Below are 17,388 nucleotides of genomic sequence, written 5' to 3'. Positions count from 1 at the left end.
CTAATCCGGTACATTCGCTCAAAGTCACCATCATTTGTCGCTCTTCAAGAGATTGATAACTGTGGTGCATCTCTTCCACATCAAAACATCTTACATCAACAGTTTTGTTGTCAACAATCTTTGTGGACTAAATATTGTGGACTTTTATGTTTTGATCCTCAGTTCACTATCTCTAGAATTCCTCTCCCTGAGGATTCTCGATGTATTCTCGCTCAAGTAGACCATATTGATGGTCATATGGAACCTTTCCATATTCTCGTAGTGTATGCTCCTGCATCGTCTTCCAAAGCACGTGCAGAGTTTTTTGAATCTATTTTAAATTTTCGACAATTGTCTCCTCTTGACACTATATCGTGCGTTGATCGCCTCATAATTGCTGGCGATTTTAATTACTCAATCTCAACTGCCTCTTCAACGCGGAATTCTCGTCCTCCACAACAGTGGGTGCATTTCCTACAATGTCATTTTCGCAACGTTATGTCTGACCTTCGGTCGTTAGTAACGCCAACCTTTCGTCGCGGAGAACTGTCACATTCAACCATTGACTATATTTATATGTCGCTTGATTTAGCAATCAATTATGTTGATGCCGACGTCGAATTTCTCAATCCTCATTGGACCGATCATGCCCTTCTTACGCTTGTCTTCAAACCGGATTTGCCAACGCTTTCTGGTCCTGGCCTTTGGCGTGCAAACCCGACATATGTAACTCATCGGAACTTTAGAAATAAGCTCGCTCAGATGTTGACAAAGCTATATGATCAAGAAATTCATCTCTCCTGCTCCTCACCACAGATATTATGGGACATGGTTAAGCTAAGGGTAAAACAGTTTATTCGTGGTTACGGTCGTAAACATGTGGACTGGAGAAAACAACAATTGGCTGCCCTCCAGCGCAAACGGCAACGGTTATTACAGAGTTCTCTACCAACCTCTTTTCTGACGACCCATCTGCCTAGAGTCGAACAGCAAATTCAGGTCCTTCAGGAGGAAACCACGAAGATTGCTATTCTGAAAGCTGAACGAACATGGAGAGAACATGGGGAGACTGATGCAGGGTATCTGAAGAAATCTGCTACCGCTCGACAGGCTCAACGTTCTATACCCATGCTTTGGAATCCAAGGACTGGGAACCATTGTTCCAACCGTGAACAACTTTTGGATGTTGTACATGATTTCTATGCCAATCTCTTCTCGACTGAACCTATCTGCTCCAACTCATTGGATAGGATGATGTCCCATATCCCCTCTGACTGCCGGCTCGACGAGGCAGATACCGATTTTTTGACGTTACCATTTGATCTGCAAGAAATATCCGCTCACAGCTCCCGAGCTCCAAAATCCAGCAGTCCTGGTCCGGATGGTTTATCGTACGTTTTCTTGAATCTAATCTTTCACCACAAGAAATACTCAGATCTAGTATTGAACGTCTACAACGATGCTCTTTCTAAGAATCTGTTTCCTTCTTCCTGGTTAGAGACTAGTGTTTGCTTATTGCCAAAAAAAGGTGACCTCACTTCTCTAAAGAATTGGCGACCCATTACACTGATCAACTGCGACGCAAAAATTTACACACGCATGCTCAATGCACGTCTAGTGTCTGTTATTTCCCCTTTGATTACACCTCATCAAAGTGGTTTTATGAAAGAACGCTTTATTGCTGATAACGGTCTCTTAGCTCAGATCGCCTGTGAACAAGCCTCTGTACGCCAATCAGATGAAGTGGGTTTATTGTGTGATCAAGAGAAGGCTTATGATCGGGTTCATCCCACCTATCTTCGGGCTGTCTTGCATCGCTTTCAATTTCCCGCAGTTTTTGTGGACTCTATCTTAGGTCTCTTCTATGGTACTTCCATGCGGGTTAATGTGAATGGCTATCTGACTCGTCCCATTTCTCTTGGACGAGGTTTACGTCAGGGTGACCCCATTAGCCCTTTGTTATTTAACTTGGTTTTGGAGCCTTTGATTAAATCGATCATTTATTCTAATCGCATACAAGGATTTTCTCCTCCAAGCCTATCGCCGCATTCTTCTGCCTCTCCTGTTTTTGGCCCTTCCTCCTTGCAGTCTCTTAAAGTGTTGGCATATGCTGATGATCTTTTAATTTATCTTAAAAATGCAGAAGATTTAGCCGAGGTACAACAACTGATACAGTGTTATAATCAAGCTTCTAACGCGAAAATGAACTATGACAAAACTGTGGCCTTTTCTGTTTCTGGTCGACCGCATCCACACTGGTTACCGGCTCTTCAAGAACATGGGATTACAAAATGGCACGACCGCAATGATTCAGAGCCGCTTATATATCTCGGTTATCCGTTGGCTACTTCTTCTGCACAGAAAAAAGTATTTCAAGATCGCTTGATTACTAAAATTAAGAATGCTTGTGATATTCACAAACAACGCCTACTTTCGGTTCGAGGGCGTGCGACTGTGCTCAACGTTTTGATTTTGTCTACACTATGGCATGCACTACGTGTTTCATGGTTTCCGCAACGTCTGCTTGGTACTATTGGATCCATCTGCCGTGAATTTCTTATGTTTAGAGTCTTTCCACCTGTTTCTTTTGATGTACTTCAACTCCCCCTCAAACAAGGTGGTTTAGGTGTTTTGAATCCGGCTATCCAACAGTTGGCCTTACAGTTTCGGTGGCTAACTCCACTAATTCATGAAAGCAATCCCACTTCCCTGACTGTACGATGGATTGGTGCTCACATGGAAAGTATGTCTACTTTACCGCTCTTAGATCGACGATTGCCTTTCATCTTCCCGGCTCTACGGCGTGGTCTGTTGCATGAATATCGACCTGGACTCTGTTCCATCCTTTATCGTGCCTTCGATAGTCTTTTTGATAGAGCTACGGTCTCAAAGAATTTGAATGTTCCTTTGGATCAACCTCCTCAATTGACATCTGACTTTTGTCTTTCACTGCCTTTGTCGGCTACAGTATCGTGGTCTGCTCAGATCAAGCCCTCAGTTCAGCACTCCTTTGACACAGTTCTTGTTAAAAATGCCTTTTTCTTCGATCCCGTGCTTCAATGTCTTATTCCATTGTCATCCAGCCAAGGACATTCTTCACTTATCATTGGAAAATACCGTATCTTGAAACTTTTACGGTGGATACAGTCTGGCGAAGTAACATTACTACCTTTTTTTGCGCGGTTATGTCTTCCACGTTCTTCGGATTCTGATTCTATAAATACTGGATATCGTACCTTTGACGCTTTTTGCAGTGCTTTGGTGGCCTCGCTAATTGATCCAAACAAGTCTATAATTACACCAAAGTCCTTTAGACAAGCACATCTCGAGAAAATTAAACAGTCCCTTGCTGGCACTTTAGGCCACACAAGATCCTCCTCTTTTTGGAAACGGTTTTGGAACATGGATATTCCGTTGGCTATCAGAACTCCATGGTACCGACTACTTCATAGGAAATTTCCCAATGCTGAACAAGTGCAAGCCTTAGTGCCCAACATCTGTGACTCACATTGTCGTTTGTGTGGAGACCCTTCTACACCTGAAAACTCAGACCACTTCCTCTTTCGTTGTCCGAGCAAATTGATCATTTGGCGGCTACTCTGGAAACAATTTTTTGGTGTCCATGACGTGCCACTGTTAGATATAGCTAACGCTCTGTATAATTTGATCTTTCCTCGTCAAAAATTACGACTCATTCAAAATGATAGTATAATCGGTTGTGCTTTTCTTGGTATCTGGAAGGCACATTGGCGTTTTATTTTTGATAACACTCCTTTTGACTCAATGATTATATATCAACAAATTACGGTACTTATCACTTCCTTGCGATCTGATACAGTGCTCTCTGCAATGTAATTCCCGCCTCCATTATTTAATTTACACGTTGTCCTTGATGTATAAAAGTTCACCGCTGTCTACCACGTGACTTTAAATATTATATCTATTTATTAATAAATTTGGCCTAGAGCCCCTCCAAAAAAAAAAAAAAAAAAAAAAAAAAAAAAAAAAGAGCTGTACAACTAGTAGACTACATGACACCACCAGAAGAAGAACTTCATAACCTATTATTAAAGGCACATCTACTTGGACACTTTGGGGCTGATGCTATTGTAAAGACAATCCACAATGATAATTTGCACTGGATTAATATTAAAAAAGATGCATTGCAGCTAGTATCCAATTGTCCTGAATGTCAGCAATTTAATATTGGCAAACACGGGTATCACCCTCCCCGTAGTATTCTACCAGATGGTCCTTTTGATCACGTCTGTATTGACCTTGGTACCCTGAACGTTACATCAACAGAAGGACACAATTTCATTTTAGTCCTAGTTGATCTTTTTACAAGATTTACAATTCTAAGACCATTAATGGATAAAACTGCAGTATCCATAGCTAATGAACTTAGAGATATCTTTTGCACTTTTGGTTGGCCCAAAAAACTTAGTTCAGATAACGGTACAGAATTCACTAATGAAATATTTAATTCATTAATGGAAACCTGTGGTATTGACCATAGACTTTCACTGCCTTATAACCCATTGGGTAATTCGACTAACGAATCGTTTGTTGGAATAGCCAAACGAGCTCTTGTTAAAAGATTACAAGGCAAGAAGGACGAGTGGAATCTTTTCCTTCCTAGTATTCAATATGCTATGAATTGTAAATATTCTAGATTACATTATTCCAGACCATTTGTGCTTATGTATAATAGGCAACCAAATGAATTCCAGGATTATTCTAATACACAATCCTCAATACCTAACTCTAGTCAGCAATATGCTAAAGCACTAGAAAATAAACTAGACAATATGAACAACATAGTAATCCCTGCTATACGTAACCGTATTATGACTACTCAAAGAATTGACAACGAGTATTTTACAAAGAAACACCGCATTGTACATCAACAATTTCCTACTAATAGCGAAGTTATGATAAAAAATGTGAATAGAAATAGTAAAACTGACCCAAGGTACGAGGGGCCCTTTGTCGTACATGGAGTCACAAAAAATGGTAGCTACATTTTGACGGATAAAACAGGTGCATTATTATCGCGCGACGTACCTACTTCGCACATCAAACTTATCTCTACAGACAACGTTGTTAATAATCGCGCTGACCAACAACAGTACGATGTGCAGGCAATTATCCAACATAAAGGAAATAACACTAGCAATTATAAATACCTAGTAAGATGGAAAGGTTATCCTCCAGAATATGATACCTGGGAACCTGCCTCAAGTTTTGATGATATGAGTATGATAGAACAGTACTGGGCAAGACGTAACGTCAATAATAACATTGGCAAACGTAAACGCTCATCTCATACTAATTTGCCAGCCAAGACTAATAATCTTAACAAAAGAAGCAAGACAAAGTAACGAGCTGAATATGGTCTTTTCCCATTACTTTTTTTCCTAAACAGGTTTTTATGGGTTTTTATCGATTATATACCAGAAGAGCATGCTCTCTCTTTTCTCTACACTTACGTCTTTAATATGAACAGCCTAAGCAATCATATTAGATATAATCCATGTACTCTTCGTTATTCATGATGTTCATCGGTTGTTCCAACCTGGAAGGGGGCAATGATGTATCCATCATTCATAACTCGATATGAAAACAGTATTAATAAGCTACATGATAAGATGCTGCGTAATTGCACGGTTAAACTATATTAAATCCAGGAACTAAATCACAGTCAGCCGCAGTCAATCATATACGAATATTCTATGACAAATATAACAATAGAAGAACACGTAACCCTTATCTATTTGTCATCAGCTATATCATACTCATTAATTATTAATCCATGACATGAAATATTATCCGTGTATGAAAAGTATAAATAGAGTACAATTTTCTTATTAAATAAAACAATCTCTTTATCGAGTCTCGTCCTCTCTTGTTCCTTTTTATTCTTGGATAAATCAACTATGCAAGAAAAACAATATTCTATTCTGACATACATAGTCTCAATGCAACTTAATACTGTTATGTTCTGGTAAAGGTAATAACAAAGATAAACCAAAGAATACTTTTTGAGACTGAACTTTATTTAAGACAATCTTAATTGTTAAAAAGAAAACATTACAAAGTCTACTATTTATATTCTTCTATCAATTGGCGGGTAAATGAGTATTTATGAGCGTAGATCCAATAATTGACATGTTTGGTTGAATAATGATCACTGAATCGATTATGAAAATTTTTAATTCGTTGTTTTATAGATCTTATTGTTCTTTAACTGATCTGGGAGAGTTGTCCTGTCTTCATTGAGAGGAAAGATATATTTATATGAAATGCCTCCAGTCAGATCAAAGTTGACTAGGTACCTGATCCATTATTATTCATTTACAGAGATGATGAATAGTAAAGATCATGACTTATTTAGTATTCATGTTTACTTTATAGAATGAATCTAATAGTGATAGTTTTATACAAAAAGAAGAAGAGTACATTTCATTTAATTAAGGTTTAAATTACTATCTTTTATCAATTTTAATATACTTCTTTTAGTTGTGATTATTCAATGTCCATTATAATCAGACACTGTTCTACAACAGGGCATACCGTTATAAATGATTCCAAGCTATGTCAACATATTATTCAGGATCATATTTGACTCCTTTTACTAAAGTAAAGCGACTATAATCTTATGTATCCTTAACACCGACTTTTCTCTCTCTCTTTTTTATATATATATATACCTGAAATAAAAAAAAAAAAAAAAAGAAAAAAAAGAAAAAATCATATCCTCCAAGTTAAAGATATTGCGCTCAAGTAATAAAACTTGCTTAAGCAATGTACAATTTATCTTTTGTGATATCATTAAATAGACAGTGAATAAGTGTAAAATTAGTAAAATAAGGCTACAAAAAAGCACTTCTCTCTTTTTTTTTTCTTCTTCTCTTTTTTATAAAAGATAAGTTCTTAACGCTATATATATTCTATTCTTGCTCTAATGGCACTTGTACTTTAGTAAAATCGTATTTGTTGCTTTTTTGATGTTTTAAATGGTCTTTATAAAATCTCTTTCCCAGGATTATCATTGTTTCTTCTTTTACTTGTTGATATAAACTTGGCTGGTGTCTTTTTTTTTTTCTTTTTTTTAACCTGTTTCATCTAAAGTAAGGTACTATTACTTTTACTACATATCCTCCATAGCTAATAACTATTATAGATGCATACTGCTTCCTTTTTCTACTTGTTGGTATAAGCTTAGCTAGTTTCTTCTGGTCTATCTAAAGTAAGGTACTATTACTCCTACTGTATATACACAACAGTTAATGATTATTATAGATGAGTGCTGCTTTACTTTGGCCTCTCTCTATCTTTTTCCTGTCTTCGCTTTGGCGCTTGAGTGTTGTGCTCCAAAGATAACCATTGTATAGCAATCAAGCATTATTAACGATTGATAGTGTGAGTATATGGAAATGTAGACTTAGTAATATGTATGTATATCTACCAAAATAGACTGGTGAACGAGGGGCAAGTGCTTATATTAAATTATGTAAAGATCTGCATCATAGAATTAGCATTTAGCCATCTGCATAGTACATATATTAATATCTACACTGTGAGAAGTATACAAACCCTGGACATATATTATTAAATAAAGTCATATATATAATTTTTATTTTTGTGAACAAAACATTGAATACTAATGTCTTTCCTTCTTTTGCTTTGAATGCCCAAGTCCTTGAGTCTTTGAGTCCTTGAATCCTTGAGCTTGGCCTTTTTTTTTTTTTTTTTTTTTTTTTTTTTTTTCTGAGCCTAATTAGGTTTTATTCTTAAACTGTATGAATTCTCTTCCTGAAGATGCACGATTATTTTGTAACATTTTTACCCTTCATCGCATAAGGGGTTTTTAGCTTCTAATCATTTCTTTTTATCTGACCTAGGCGAAGCGATGACTACAACATATTATGCGCCCCGCTGTATAATGGTTTAAATTAATAAAAGAAAAGGTGGAAACAAAGATCAAGAAACAGTTTGAGTACTTTTTGAGACTGATCTTTATTTCAGTTTAAGTTAAAGTAAAAATTTTTCTAATTGAAGGCAGGTATTTATATCTTATTGAGTGGCTTGATATCTTCTATTGTTATCGTTCTTCTAATACACAGGTACTTTAGCAAGTATTATCTATAATTATGATTATGAAAACTTTTCATTTGTTCTTTTGTATGTCTGTCATAGATTATCTTTTATTCTGGGAATTCCTCACTGAATTGAATAACGTTATTTTACGCGTTATTTCAATTATGTGAAAGATTAGCAATATTCCTGACATTGGATTGGATTTGGTTATTTTAGTTGATACGTCTTCTTATCAAAGAACTCTCATGAATACAATACATATTCTAAAAGAACATGTTTAATTGGAATTGATTGTATGAACTTATTTAAATAAACTTATACTTTATTTTATTTTAATTATGATCTTGTATTAAGACTTATATTTATTAATGTCAACTACAATCAGTTACTGTTCTACAACACGCTCATCGCAGTCTTGTAAAATATACTTAGACGTATAAGTGCTGTATAATGATAATTAAGTAAAAGATAAAAACATATTTTTGGATGGGATGCTTTGGACTATTAGTCTTTGTAGATGATACTATAAACCAGAATAAATAAATAAATGTTTTAGTTCAAAAACCTCTTTCCTCCCTTGATCAAAATTCAGTAAAAATTGGATAAGTTTCCTGTTATCTTTATTCTAAAAACTTGTTGATTTAATTAGAGGGGGCTTTGTTTAATGAAATCTTCGAATTCATAAAAGCATGTTATGCAGACTTGAATGTGGGATTTTACAATGAAATGTAAGAATCATTAAATATACTCTCGTCCTCCTCATACAATCGTATTTCTATTAATGCAGGAAAGCTTTATCGCAAGTCTGTTTCTCTAGAAATAAGAAAACGTCTGAAGGAAGGAAAGCGACGTTTACTTAATCTTTTCTCTTATATAATGATATAACACGTATATTTTCTTTATAAGGAACCAAAGCAATTGTTCATGATAAACAGATAAAATATAAAAACCAAGAGTTTTCTATGCAATGTAAGAGTTTATTTTTTAGTTATGTACAATCTATTCGTTATCTTCTTCTTCTGCCAAGTCATATTCGTAAGCAAAGTCCCAACGCGATCCAGGGGCTCTTGCGCTTACATATTTGATGAATCTCATGATGCCTTCTTCTCTGAAAACAAGAGATAACTCATTCTTTCCAGCTGGCAAGTGCAACAAAACACCATCATCATCGGCTGCCTTATATGTAGCTGGGTCCTCTTCTCCATCATGCCCTGCCATATAGCTTTCATATCCACCAACATCTCCATCTTCCCAACTATCAGGCTTATTGACGTGACAAAATGTGACATCCAAGATACCTTGTGTAAGGGTATTAACTGTTGCAAGTGTGTAATCGTGTCCAGGACGGAAACGACGTGTCTGTCCACGGTAGCCAACAGGCACGAGATGGGTCACAGCTTTCAACCAGAGACGGAATGCTTCGGATTCAAACTTGGACGCCAGGAAATGGAACAGGCCCTCCTGTGCAGTGGAGACCATGTACCGAGAACGGTGAGGTGGGCCTTGAACAACCCATCCTTCACGCACACCTGTGCCGTGGGGAGCGATGCCGTCTTTACCCGATGCTACTTTATCTTGCTCATCATATTCTTTGGTGATCTTTTCAAGCTTCTTCAATATGTCATCATTCAAGATCTCTTTGCATTGAACGGCGGACTCGTCTAAGAATTTTTCAGACATTTGAGATATCATGTCCTTGTCCAAATAGCGAGGGTTCATCCATTCTTTTAATTCGGTCAGCATGTCCTCTGGTAAAGTCTCATCTTGGTGCTGCTGTATAGCGTATTTATTGAATCGATCACTAGAATCCTCATCCTCTTGGAGTTGTTCAAGGGAAGATTTTGCTTCACCTTCTTTAGATGGTTCTTTATAACCAGGCTCGCCTTCTTGAGGAATGTGAAACCAACCAGAGATACTTAAACGGTTTCCTGCGCCCACAACTTCTTCTACAGAGTGGAAAGAATGTCCGGGTTGAACGGTGAACATGACAAATTGGTTCCACTGAGGAGGAATGATCACAGTAGGCTCAGTGGCAGGTGTGCCCTTTTGTATGACGGGATATAATTCAAGAGCACCACCATCCTTGGGTTGCCAAGGTGCCTCAGGATCTGTGAGATACAAGATATAAGACACTCTGCGAGTACCAATGACATCGTCATGATTTAAAAGGTGACAGCCCGCTTGATAAGAGTTGATGCTCATGTCCATTTTTGTACCAGACAAGGGACCACAGTCAGTAACTTGAGAGATAAAGTTACGAAAGTCAGAAGAGTACAAAGCGTTACGAAGCTCAAAAAGACTTTTTAATTGTTCTAACTCGTGTTTGGGAAGACCATCCAAGTTGGCTAAATCACCAGTCTGGTTGACCTGTATTTTGATGTGTGCGTGTGAATAATGATGATAATAATTTCATAAGCATTCTGATTTACCTTGTAAATATCAGTTTCTTTGACGGTAAAGTGTAAGCTAGAGAGAATTTCTTTGCGTACACGAACCAAGAGATCATTGTCAATTAATTTATCGATTTTACAATGAAGATAAGGTTTGGATTCTTTAAAGGCACTTTCTATCTTTGTTATTGAGTCCTTATTAAAAAGGTCTTTGTGAAATTTATTTTGAATGTGTTCGTCGTCGAGTTTAATTCGCTTGTTTGACATTTTTAAATAAATAAAATAAAAAAAAAAAACTTTATTTTTTCTGTGGCTCAGATTTCTCTTTTTTTTTGTGTCTAATAATTTCATTAATTGAACAGCTTTGATAAAAATCCTTTGTTTCCTTCTTTGTTCACACCAAGAGCAGAAATCAATTTTGAGTAATAGTTTGGATTACTTGCAGGAACCAAGATCTTTTCTGAGAGCGGATACTACATCACACATATTAGTAAACAGCAGAGAGAGAGAAAAAAAAGGCAAACCTTTTGTTTAAAATCATTATTTAATAATTTCTCGAGTGCAAACAATTCTTTTTGAGCGCGAGTAATGTCCAGAGTACTCTCATTTCGAAAGTTCTCTTCTACTCTTGTTGTTATTATTTGCTTTAAATCACGATTGGGTCTAACTTTATCTACAGGCCATTTTTCAACAACTTTTAAAAATGAACGATACAAGGGTTGAATCTCTTTAGCTGAAGTCATTTTTTTTATTCAGGAAAGAAAAAAAAAAAAAAAAAGATTGTATTTCTGGCATTCAATATAAAAATTTAAAAAGCAAAAGGGTCACTTTCAAATGGTATTTCATCTTCTTCTATACCTAATTGTTCTTTTAGTTCATTTGAATTATCAGGTAAATTATCAGAAATTGTATCAAATATATTTTGAAACTATAGAAAATAAGGTGGATATTTTTATAGAGTATTTATAAATGCATGATTCTACCATTTTGCGTCTCTTTTTCCACATGTTTCTGTTGAAATTGAATTCTGCTTCAACCCTTTCTCTTTTCTCGGATGGAATAAATACTGCACCGTTTTTGAATTTTTCAAGTTTTTCTGCCAATTCCTTATTCTACATAATAAAATTACAAGTCATTTTTCTATATTTAAACCTATGTATGCTCTTACTTTTTCTTTGTATTGTTTATTAAGATCAATGGCCTCTTGTGCCGTTGGTTCGCTCTTAAGTCTGAATAGCTCTACGTATAATGAATGACTACACACTAGAATACGAAATAAATAGGCTACCTTCTTCAAACTTCTTATTTTCAGCTTTGATTATATTCATTTTGTCTGTGGTTTTATTAATTTCAATATCAATTGCATCTAAAATGTGTTCACTCTTGTTGTTCTCGACAATGTTCTGTTTAATGGAATAAATAGAGGCTTTGCCGTATAGCTTAGACAACAGTTCTCCTTCTTCGGCCAATTTGTCTAATGCTTTTATAACATGTGCTTTTGAATACTTTGAGTGTAAGTTGCTGAATATGTCGGCTATTAGCATAATTGTTTAGTAGCCTTATTTTGTTTTTTAATTGTCTTCTCTCTTTACTTGCGCTATAAGGCCGATTGACCTTAATCATATACTCAAGAATGGCTTTTTCTATTATAAAAAAAAACAAGAATTAAACCATATGCGCATACATCTTGCTAGCAAATATATACCCGCTTCTTCAGCAGAAGCACTTGATGTGGTCTTTTTCTTTGCCATAATTTAAGTGTAAGAAATAAGAACAGGTATGGACTGCGATTTTTTTAGAAAGCTTTCTTTTTTTCTTTTTTTTGATTTTCATCAGAATTGATTTATCAATCAAAAATATCCCTTTTTTTCTTTTATAAAAAGCTGTCAGTAACAACACATGTCTGTATTGATATTCTTTAAGTCAGACAGCGCAATCGACGTGTGAACAGAGAGGGTAACGAAAGATAGAAAAATGTTTTAGCTTAGTATATATCGTTATTTGTTTCTATTATCTTTATGCGTTGATTGCTCTAAATCAATTCCATTCGCCACTTCCTGTATGTGTATTAGCACTTTTTAAGCCCAGTTGTTATACCATTTAAAGAGCTGTCATTGCATGATTTACTGAAGGATTTCTCAGCATAAAGCAAGCATCTAATAAGCACAATCTGTATAGAAGATAACCAAAAAGGCTTTATTGCATGTAATGAATTAAAACCATTGAACTCTAAAATTGAACAAATTTTATCTTAAAGAAATTCTTTTACAATAAAAGGAACTTTATAATCTGACGTTTTTTTTTAAAGTATAGTTATTCTCTCCTCTCTATCAATTAAAGCATATTTCTCCCTATTGATGTAAGCATATCCCATAATGATCTCCTAAAGAATGGACATCATATGACGTTTGCTTTTTTTTTTTTAGCTTGACTTTTATATCAGCCTAAGCGCCTTAGGTCCACTGTAGCAAAACCAAGTATGAAGATGATGACAAGACAAGAAGAAATAGATGTTCCTTAAGAATAGAGATTGAACAGAAGGCACCCCAATTGGTTATTTTATCTCGAGCTATTTAGCATTTCAGCTAAAAAAGCAAGAAAAAAGGGACAGAGGAACTAGTAGAAGTAGAACACGTAAAAAGAATATGGCCTAAAACCTGTTGCTCTAGCTGATGTTATCGGCTTGGTTGTATTAGGATTTAAAGCAGTAATGTAGATGATATATCCAAATTAAGAATTATTGAATCCTCATTAACAATTGCCTGAAAAGAAGAAGAAGCTTGATACAGAATCTGGGTTCTTTTATATACACTGGAATAGCTCGTGGAAGAAACAAGAACTCCGCCTATATCTTTTCTCTTGTGTATCAAGTGTATAATGTACTATGGTATCGTGTACTTACTGTTTTCTTTATGGGTTTTCGATGGGTATTCCGATATGGCAAATGGTTTTTAGGGGGTAATTTTCTTAATTGTTTTAGACTTCAACAAAAGGAGAATGTAAAGGTGATCCTTAATAAAGTTGGATTCTTTTTTTTTTGTAAATCTCTTATTTACACATGTTTGCTCCTAAATAATTACAATAAACTTCACTACGATTAGAGGGAAAGATAGACAGGGGGGTAATAAATAATTTCCAGTTATTATTTTATTTTTTTTTCTTTCTTCTTTTCTCCTTTATATATCTAATATGCCTTGCTTAGGTTCAAGAAAGAAATCCGATCAGAGATTATCTATTCAAGGTATGTAAGAAGCTTCAAAACAATCCGATGCTTATTGAATAAAAAGGATCACTTTATAGAGTCGAAAGCATTGCTAGTCACCATACAACATCACAAATAAAGCAAGAATGTGAAGAATTAAAGTCAAAGGTAAATTATCAAAAAAAAGAGCAAGTCAGTATAAACTTAACAGCAAAAGAACAAGGAATATTTGGATACGATTACAAAGCAAACAGCTAAGATTGAACAATTAAAAAGTCAATTGACAGCAGCAGGCCATTCTCCGGAACTGGAGGAGAAGCATAAAGAAACATTAGCAGAGTTAGCAATCAAAGAGGCTCTATTGGAAGAAACCAAAAAGGAAATGGAAAGTTTAAGAGAAACACTTGAATCTCTTCAACAAAAGGATCAAACGGCTCAGTTGCTGGCAGAGAAAGACAAATTGCTAAAAGAAAAGGAATGTGAGTTGGAAACGCTTCAATTACAGTGGGAAAATGAAAGAGCAGAATTGATCAAACCTGCATTGGCGCAGGTTACCACCCAATTGGAAGAGTTAAAGGAAACGGTAAGCAAAGATAAAAAACCAGGCAAGCGCTATGATTTAATTCTTTATAAAGAATAAAGTGGTCATGGAGCGATTGGGCGAAAAAGAAGACGAATTGGCCGAACTTCGAGCACAAATCAACAGAAGGGATAGAAAGCCAAAATCAGGACTTACAACAGATGAAGACCATCATCAGAAACGATTGAACCGACTGACAATGGATCTTGAACATGATCGTATGTTGATGCAAAAATTAGAAGAATTGAATAATCAACTCGAGGTAAAAATGAAAAAGAAAGTACAGAAATAAACGATATGAACGCATTGTTATATAGACTCAAAAGCAGAAACATGAAGCTATACTCGAGACACATGCTAAAGCCATGGCTGAAAAGGACAAGAAACTAGAAAAGCTGAAAAAAAGCCATGACACAGCAATCCGTAGCTTGGAGCAAACACAAGTTCAAAACTTGAATCAACTTCAACTCAAGTATGACAAAGACGTCTCTCTTCTAAAAGAAAGACTTAAGCAAGCCGAGAATCAAGCAAAGAGTACGATGGATGATGAGGTCAGCAAGATCTTGTATGAGTTTGAACAGTATGAGCATAATCACTCTATTCAAGTAGCGCATCTTCAACAAACATATCAAGAACAAATCTCTGTGATGAAAAAGGGACAGCAATCTGAGTTACAGCAGTATGATAAAAATATAATTACACCAAAGTTACGAAAGACAGGTGGCCCCAGCTCTAAATTCAAATGGCCTGCTCCTGAAGCTTCCCAATCTGTGGATTTAACTCCTCGTGACCCTAAAGAGGTTCATATATATACTTCGAGTATCTCTACAAATCCCAAGTTAAAACAAGAGGAGGAAGAAATAGTCAAGTCTTTGGAATCAAACAATATTCAGTTTAAAGTGATTGATGTTGCTAAAAGTGAACTTGCTTTACAGCACATGAGAAAACAAAATAGCAAATCCCGTGCGCTGCCACAAATATTCTTAGGTGGTTCCTATAAATGCGTAAGTCCATATAAATGAGAAGGAGGACATGGTTTTTAATGTAAAGATATACATAGACTTATGAAGAGTTCAAACAAGCTAAAAATAACAAGGATCTTTTACAACTCCTAGAACAACAATCAAAACAGGAGGGATCAATGAAACTAAATATCAGTCCAAATCAAAGTAATAGCTACCTTCCATCACCCGTATCTACACCTCCTCTTTAGTATATTTTTAAACATAATTAATTGTCGTTTGATCAAGTAAAAAAAAAAAAGATTTAATATCCTTTGGTTTGCTTTATAATATCCAAATTTAAAATAATACATTAGTTGCCCTTAGCAACTCCTTATTTCAAAGAGCTATGATGCAGATCCATTCATGATTATTTAATATGATACCCGCTCAAGGATTTTGTGGCTATAGTAATACCTGTATTTGATGTTGAACTGTAGACTTTAATAATGTTTCTACACCATCAAAGGACCATTTTCTACTTTTGCAATACTAAAATAAGCTAGCCCTTTTATTGTGTTGGCTGCATAAACAATAAATAAAGTCACAGTGGCTTACTTTGTCATTTTGTTTGAATTTTTTTATTATTTTTCATCCAGTCTTTAATTATACCACTCTTCTTAAATAAATGCGTCCCTTAACTTCTGAAGAAACAACCACTCTTTTTGAGAAACTTGCAAAATAGTAAAGTGAAGACGTTGATTTGATTTCTTAAAGTTTTGGATTACTAAACAATAATTTGCTTTGTAGTATTGGAGCCAATATTAAACATTTGATTGACAGACCTGATGAAACATATTGTTTCCGTCTTCAAAAGAATAAAGTTTATTACCTTAGGTAAAAATAAAGAAATAATATAGCATTGAATAAATATTAACTTTAGCTTAGTGAATCTATGGTACGTATGGCTGTGAGTGTAGGACGTGATCAACTTGCTTCGCTTGGTGTTTGTTTTGGTAAATTTACAAAAACAGGCAAGTTCAAATTACACATTACAGCACTTGATTATTTAGCACAATATGCAAAGGTATAAAATGGAATCTGTATAATATGTATGGGATCTAAAAAATTATATAGTACAAGATCTGGATTAAGCCCAACGGTGAAATGCCTTTCTTATACGGTAACCATATTGTCAAAGCTCACTTGGGTAGAATAACAGACGATACACCTGAGCACACTGGTGTAGTGATCCTTTCCATGTCTGATTCACCATTAGTAAAGTATATACTTATAACAAGAGATGTTGAATTGACCACATAAATAATTAGGGATTTGGTGTGACAGCAAGATCAACAGTAGATATGAAGAGACTTCAACCTACAGATATCATTGTTTTTCACCAAGCAGACGTAGGAGAATATCTTCGTGATGAAGATACATTATTTTAGATTTAGAAATTGTAATATAATAAAACTGTATAAGCAATATAGGACGAGAAAACAACACAATTATATTCTGTACTAAGCATTAAGGTGGAGCATGGAATAGAAAAGAGGATAGCATGTTACTGATTTGGCTATCAATTTCTAATGAGAGTATATTGCGAGGATTATTAAGCTTATTATTACACAGCACTTATTTTCAGTATATTTGAAATTTTATACACAAATCTGCTGAGGTAATTTAAAGTAGATTCTTTTTATTGAGAGTAACGTAGTATTTTGGCTTTTTATATTTTGGAAAGTTATACAAATAGTTCTGATGACTTGTATTTTAGACTCAAGTCAAGGATATTTACCTATTGTATTTTTGTTGTAGATATTCTCTTATATTACAAGCGAGTGGTCTTACTCAAGACTTTTGGCATTCTGGCTTTGACATACTTCTTTTTGTCTAAAAACTTAGTAGTCGGCTGTATGTTGCATTCCTTAGGCTTAAAGTTACAGTATTGTCTTGGTGTTGAACAAGTTACCAAAAGGCTAGTTCTACATCAGCTCTGGTGCAGCCTTATTTTCATGTTGAAGGTAAACTATGTGATATAAAGTCCTTTCTTCTGTCATAAACTCATTCCGACCCATTTTGCCCAAACCTCGCTGTCGGAAGGATTGTCTCCTGTTCCATTGGTTCCACTCCTTCCTACTCCGTCACCTTCAATTTTGAGTCTTAGTCTTCCTTCTTTAGTGTCCCTTC

General features: G+C 35.3%; 6 protein-coding genes across 6 annotated transcripts; 4 read left to right on the top strand and 2 right to left on the bottom strand.

The window, feature by feature from the left end:
* Positions 1-555: 555 nt before the first annotated feature.
* On the top strand, positions 556-3,257 carry RO3G_09539 (uncharacterized protein; the record flags this gene model as incomplete). The annotated part of the gene is made up of 2 exons (XM_067664124.1): positions 556-3,135; positions 3,234-3,257. The coding sequence occupies 2 exons, from the start codon at positions 556-558 to the stop codon at positions 3,255-3,257; spliced, it is 2,604 nt and encodes an 867-aa protein (XP_067520225.1).
* A 753-nt stretch (positions 3,258-4,010) lies between these two features.
* RO3G_09538 (uncharacterized protein) lies at positions 4,011-5,363 on the top strand (the record flags this gene model as incomplete). Its single annotated transcript, XM_067664123.1, has 2 exons — positions 4,011-4,641; positions 4,804-5,363. 2 exons carry the CDS (start codon positions 4,011-4,013, stop codon positions 5,361-5,363), a joined length of 1,191 nt encoding a protein of 396 aa, XP_067520224.1.
* Positions 5,364-9,081: 3,718 nt separating this feature from the next.
* On the bottom strand, positions 9,082-10,739 carry RO3G_09537 (uncharacterized protein; the record flags this gene model as incomplete). The annotated part of the gene is made up of 2 exons (XM_067664122.1): positions 9,082-10,449; positions 10,512-10,739. The coding sequence occupies 2 exons, from the start codon at positions 10,737-10,739 to the stop codon at positions 9,082-9,084; spliced, it is 1,596 nt and encodes a 531-aa protein (XP_067520223.1).
* A 541-nt stretch (positions 10,740-11,280) lies between these two features.
* Positions 11,281-12,223, bottom strand: RO3G_09536 (uncharacterized protein; the record flags this gene model as incomplete). The annotated part of the gene is made up of 6 exons (XM_067664121.1): positions 11,281-11,400; positions 11,456-11,584; positions 11,641-11,711; positions 11,761-12,006; positions 12,065-12,115; positions 12,178-12,223. The coding sequence occupies 6 exons, from the start codon at positions 12,221-12,223 to the stop codon at positions 11,281-11,283; spliced, it is 663 nt and encodes a 220-aa protein (XP_067520222.1).
* Positions 12,224-13,395: 1,172 nt separating this feature from the next.
* On the top strand, positions 13,396-15,467 carry RO3G_09535 (uncharacterized protein; the record flags this gene model as incomplete). The annotated part of the gene is made up of 8 exons (XM_067664120.1): positions 13,396-13,430; positions 13,574-13,593; positions 13,675-13,713; positions 13,760-13,842; positions 13,886-14,257; positions 14,310-14,516; positions 14,572-15,258; positions 15,315-15,467. 8 exons carry the CDS (start codon positions 13,396-13,398, stop codon positions 15,465-15,467), a joined length of 1,596 nt encoding a protein of 531 aa, XP_067520221.1.
* Positions 15,468-15,883: 416 nt separating this feature from the next.
* Positions 15,884-16,646, top strand: RO3G_09534 (60S ribosome subunit biogenesis protein nip7; the record flags this gene model as incomplete). Its single annotated transcript, XM_067664119.1, has 5 exons — positions 15,884-15,939; positions 16,006-16,092; positions 16,144-16,282; positions 16,333-16,473; positions 16,527-16,646. The coding sequence occupies 5 exons, from the start codon at positions 15,884-15,886 to the stop codon at positions 16,644-16,646; spliced, it is 543 nt and encodes a 180-aa protein (XP_067520220.1).
* Positions 16,647-17,388: the final 742 nt, after the last annotated feature.

Source organism: Rhizopus delemar, genomic scaffold, assembly GCF_000149305.1.
Source record: "Rhizopus delemar RA 99-880 supercont3.7 genomic scaffold, whole genome shotgun sequence".
Taxonomy (NCBI): domain Eukaryota; kingdom Fungi; phylum Mucoromycota; class Mucoromycetes; order Mucorales; family Rhizopodaceae; genus Rhizopus; species Rhizopus delemar.
Note: the sequence above shows the minus strand (reverse complement) of the source record. Positions and strands in the feature narration are given on the sequence as shown.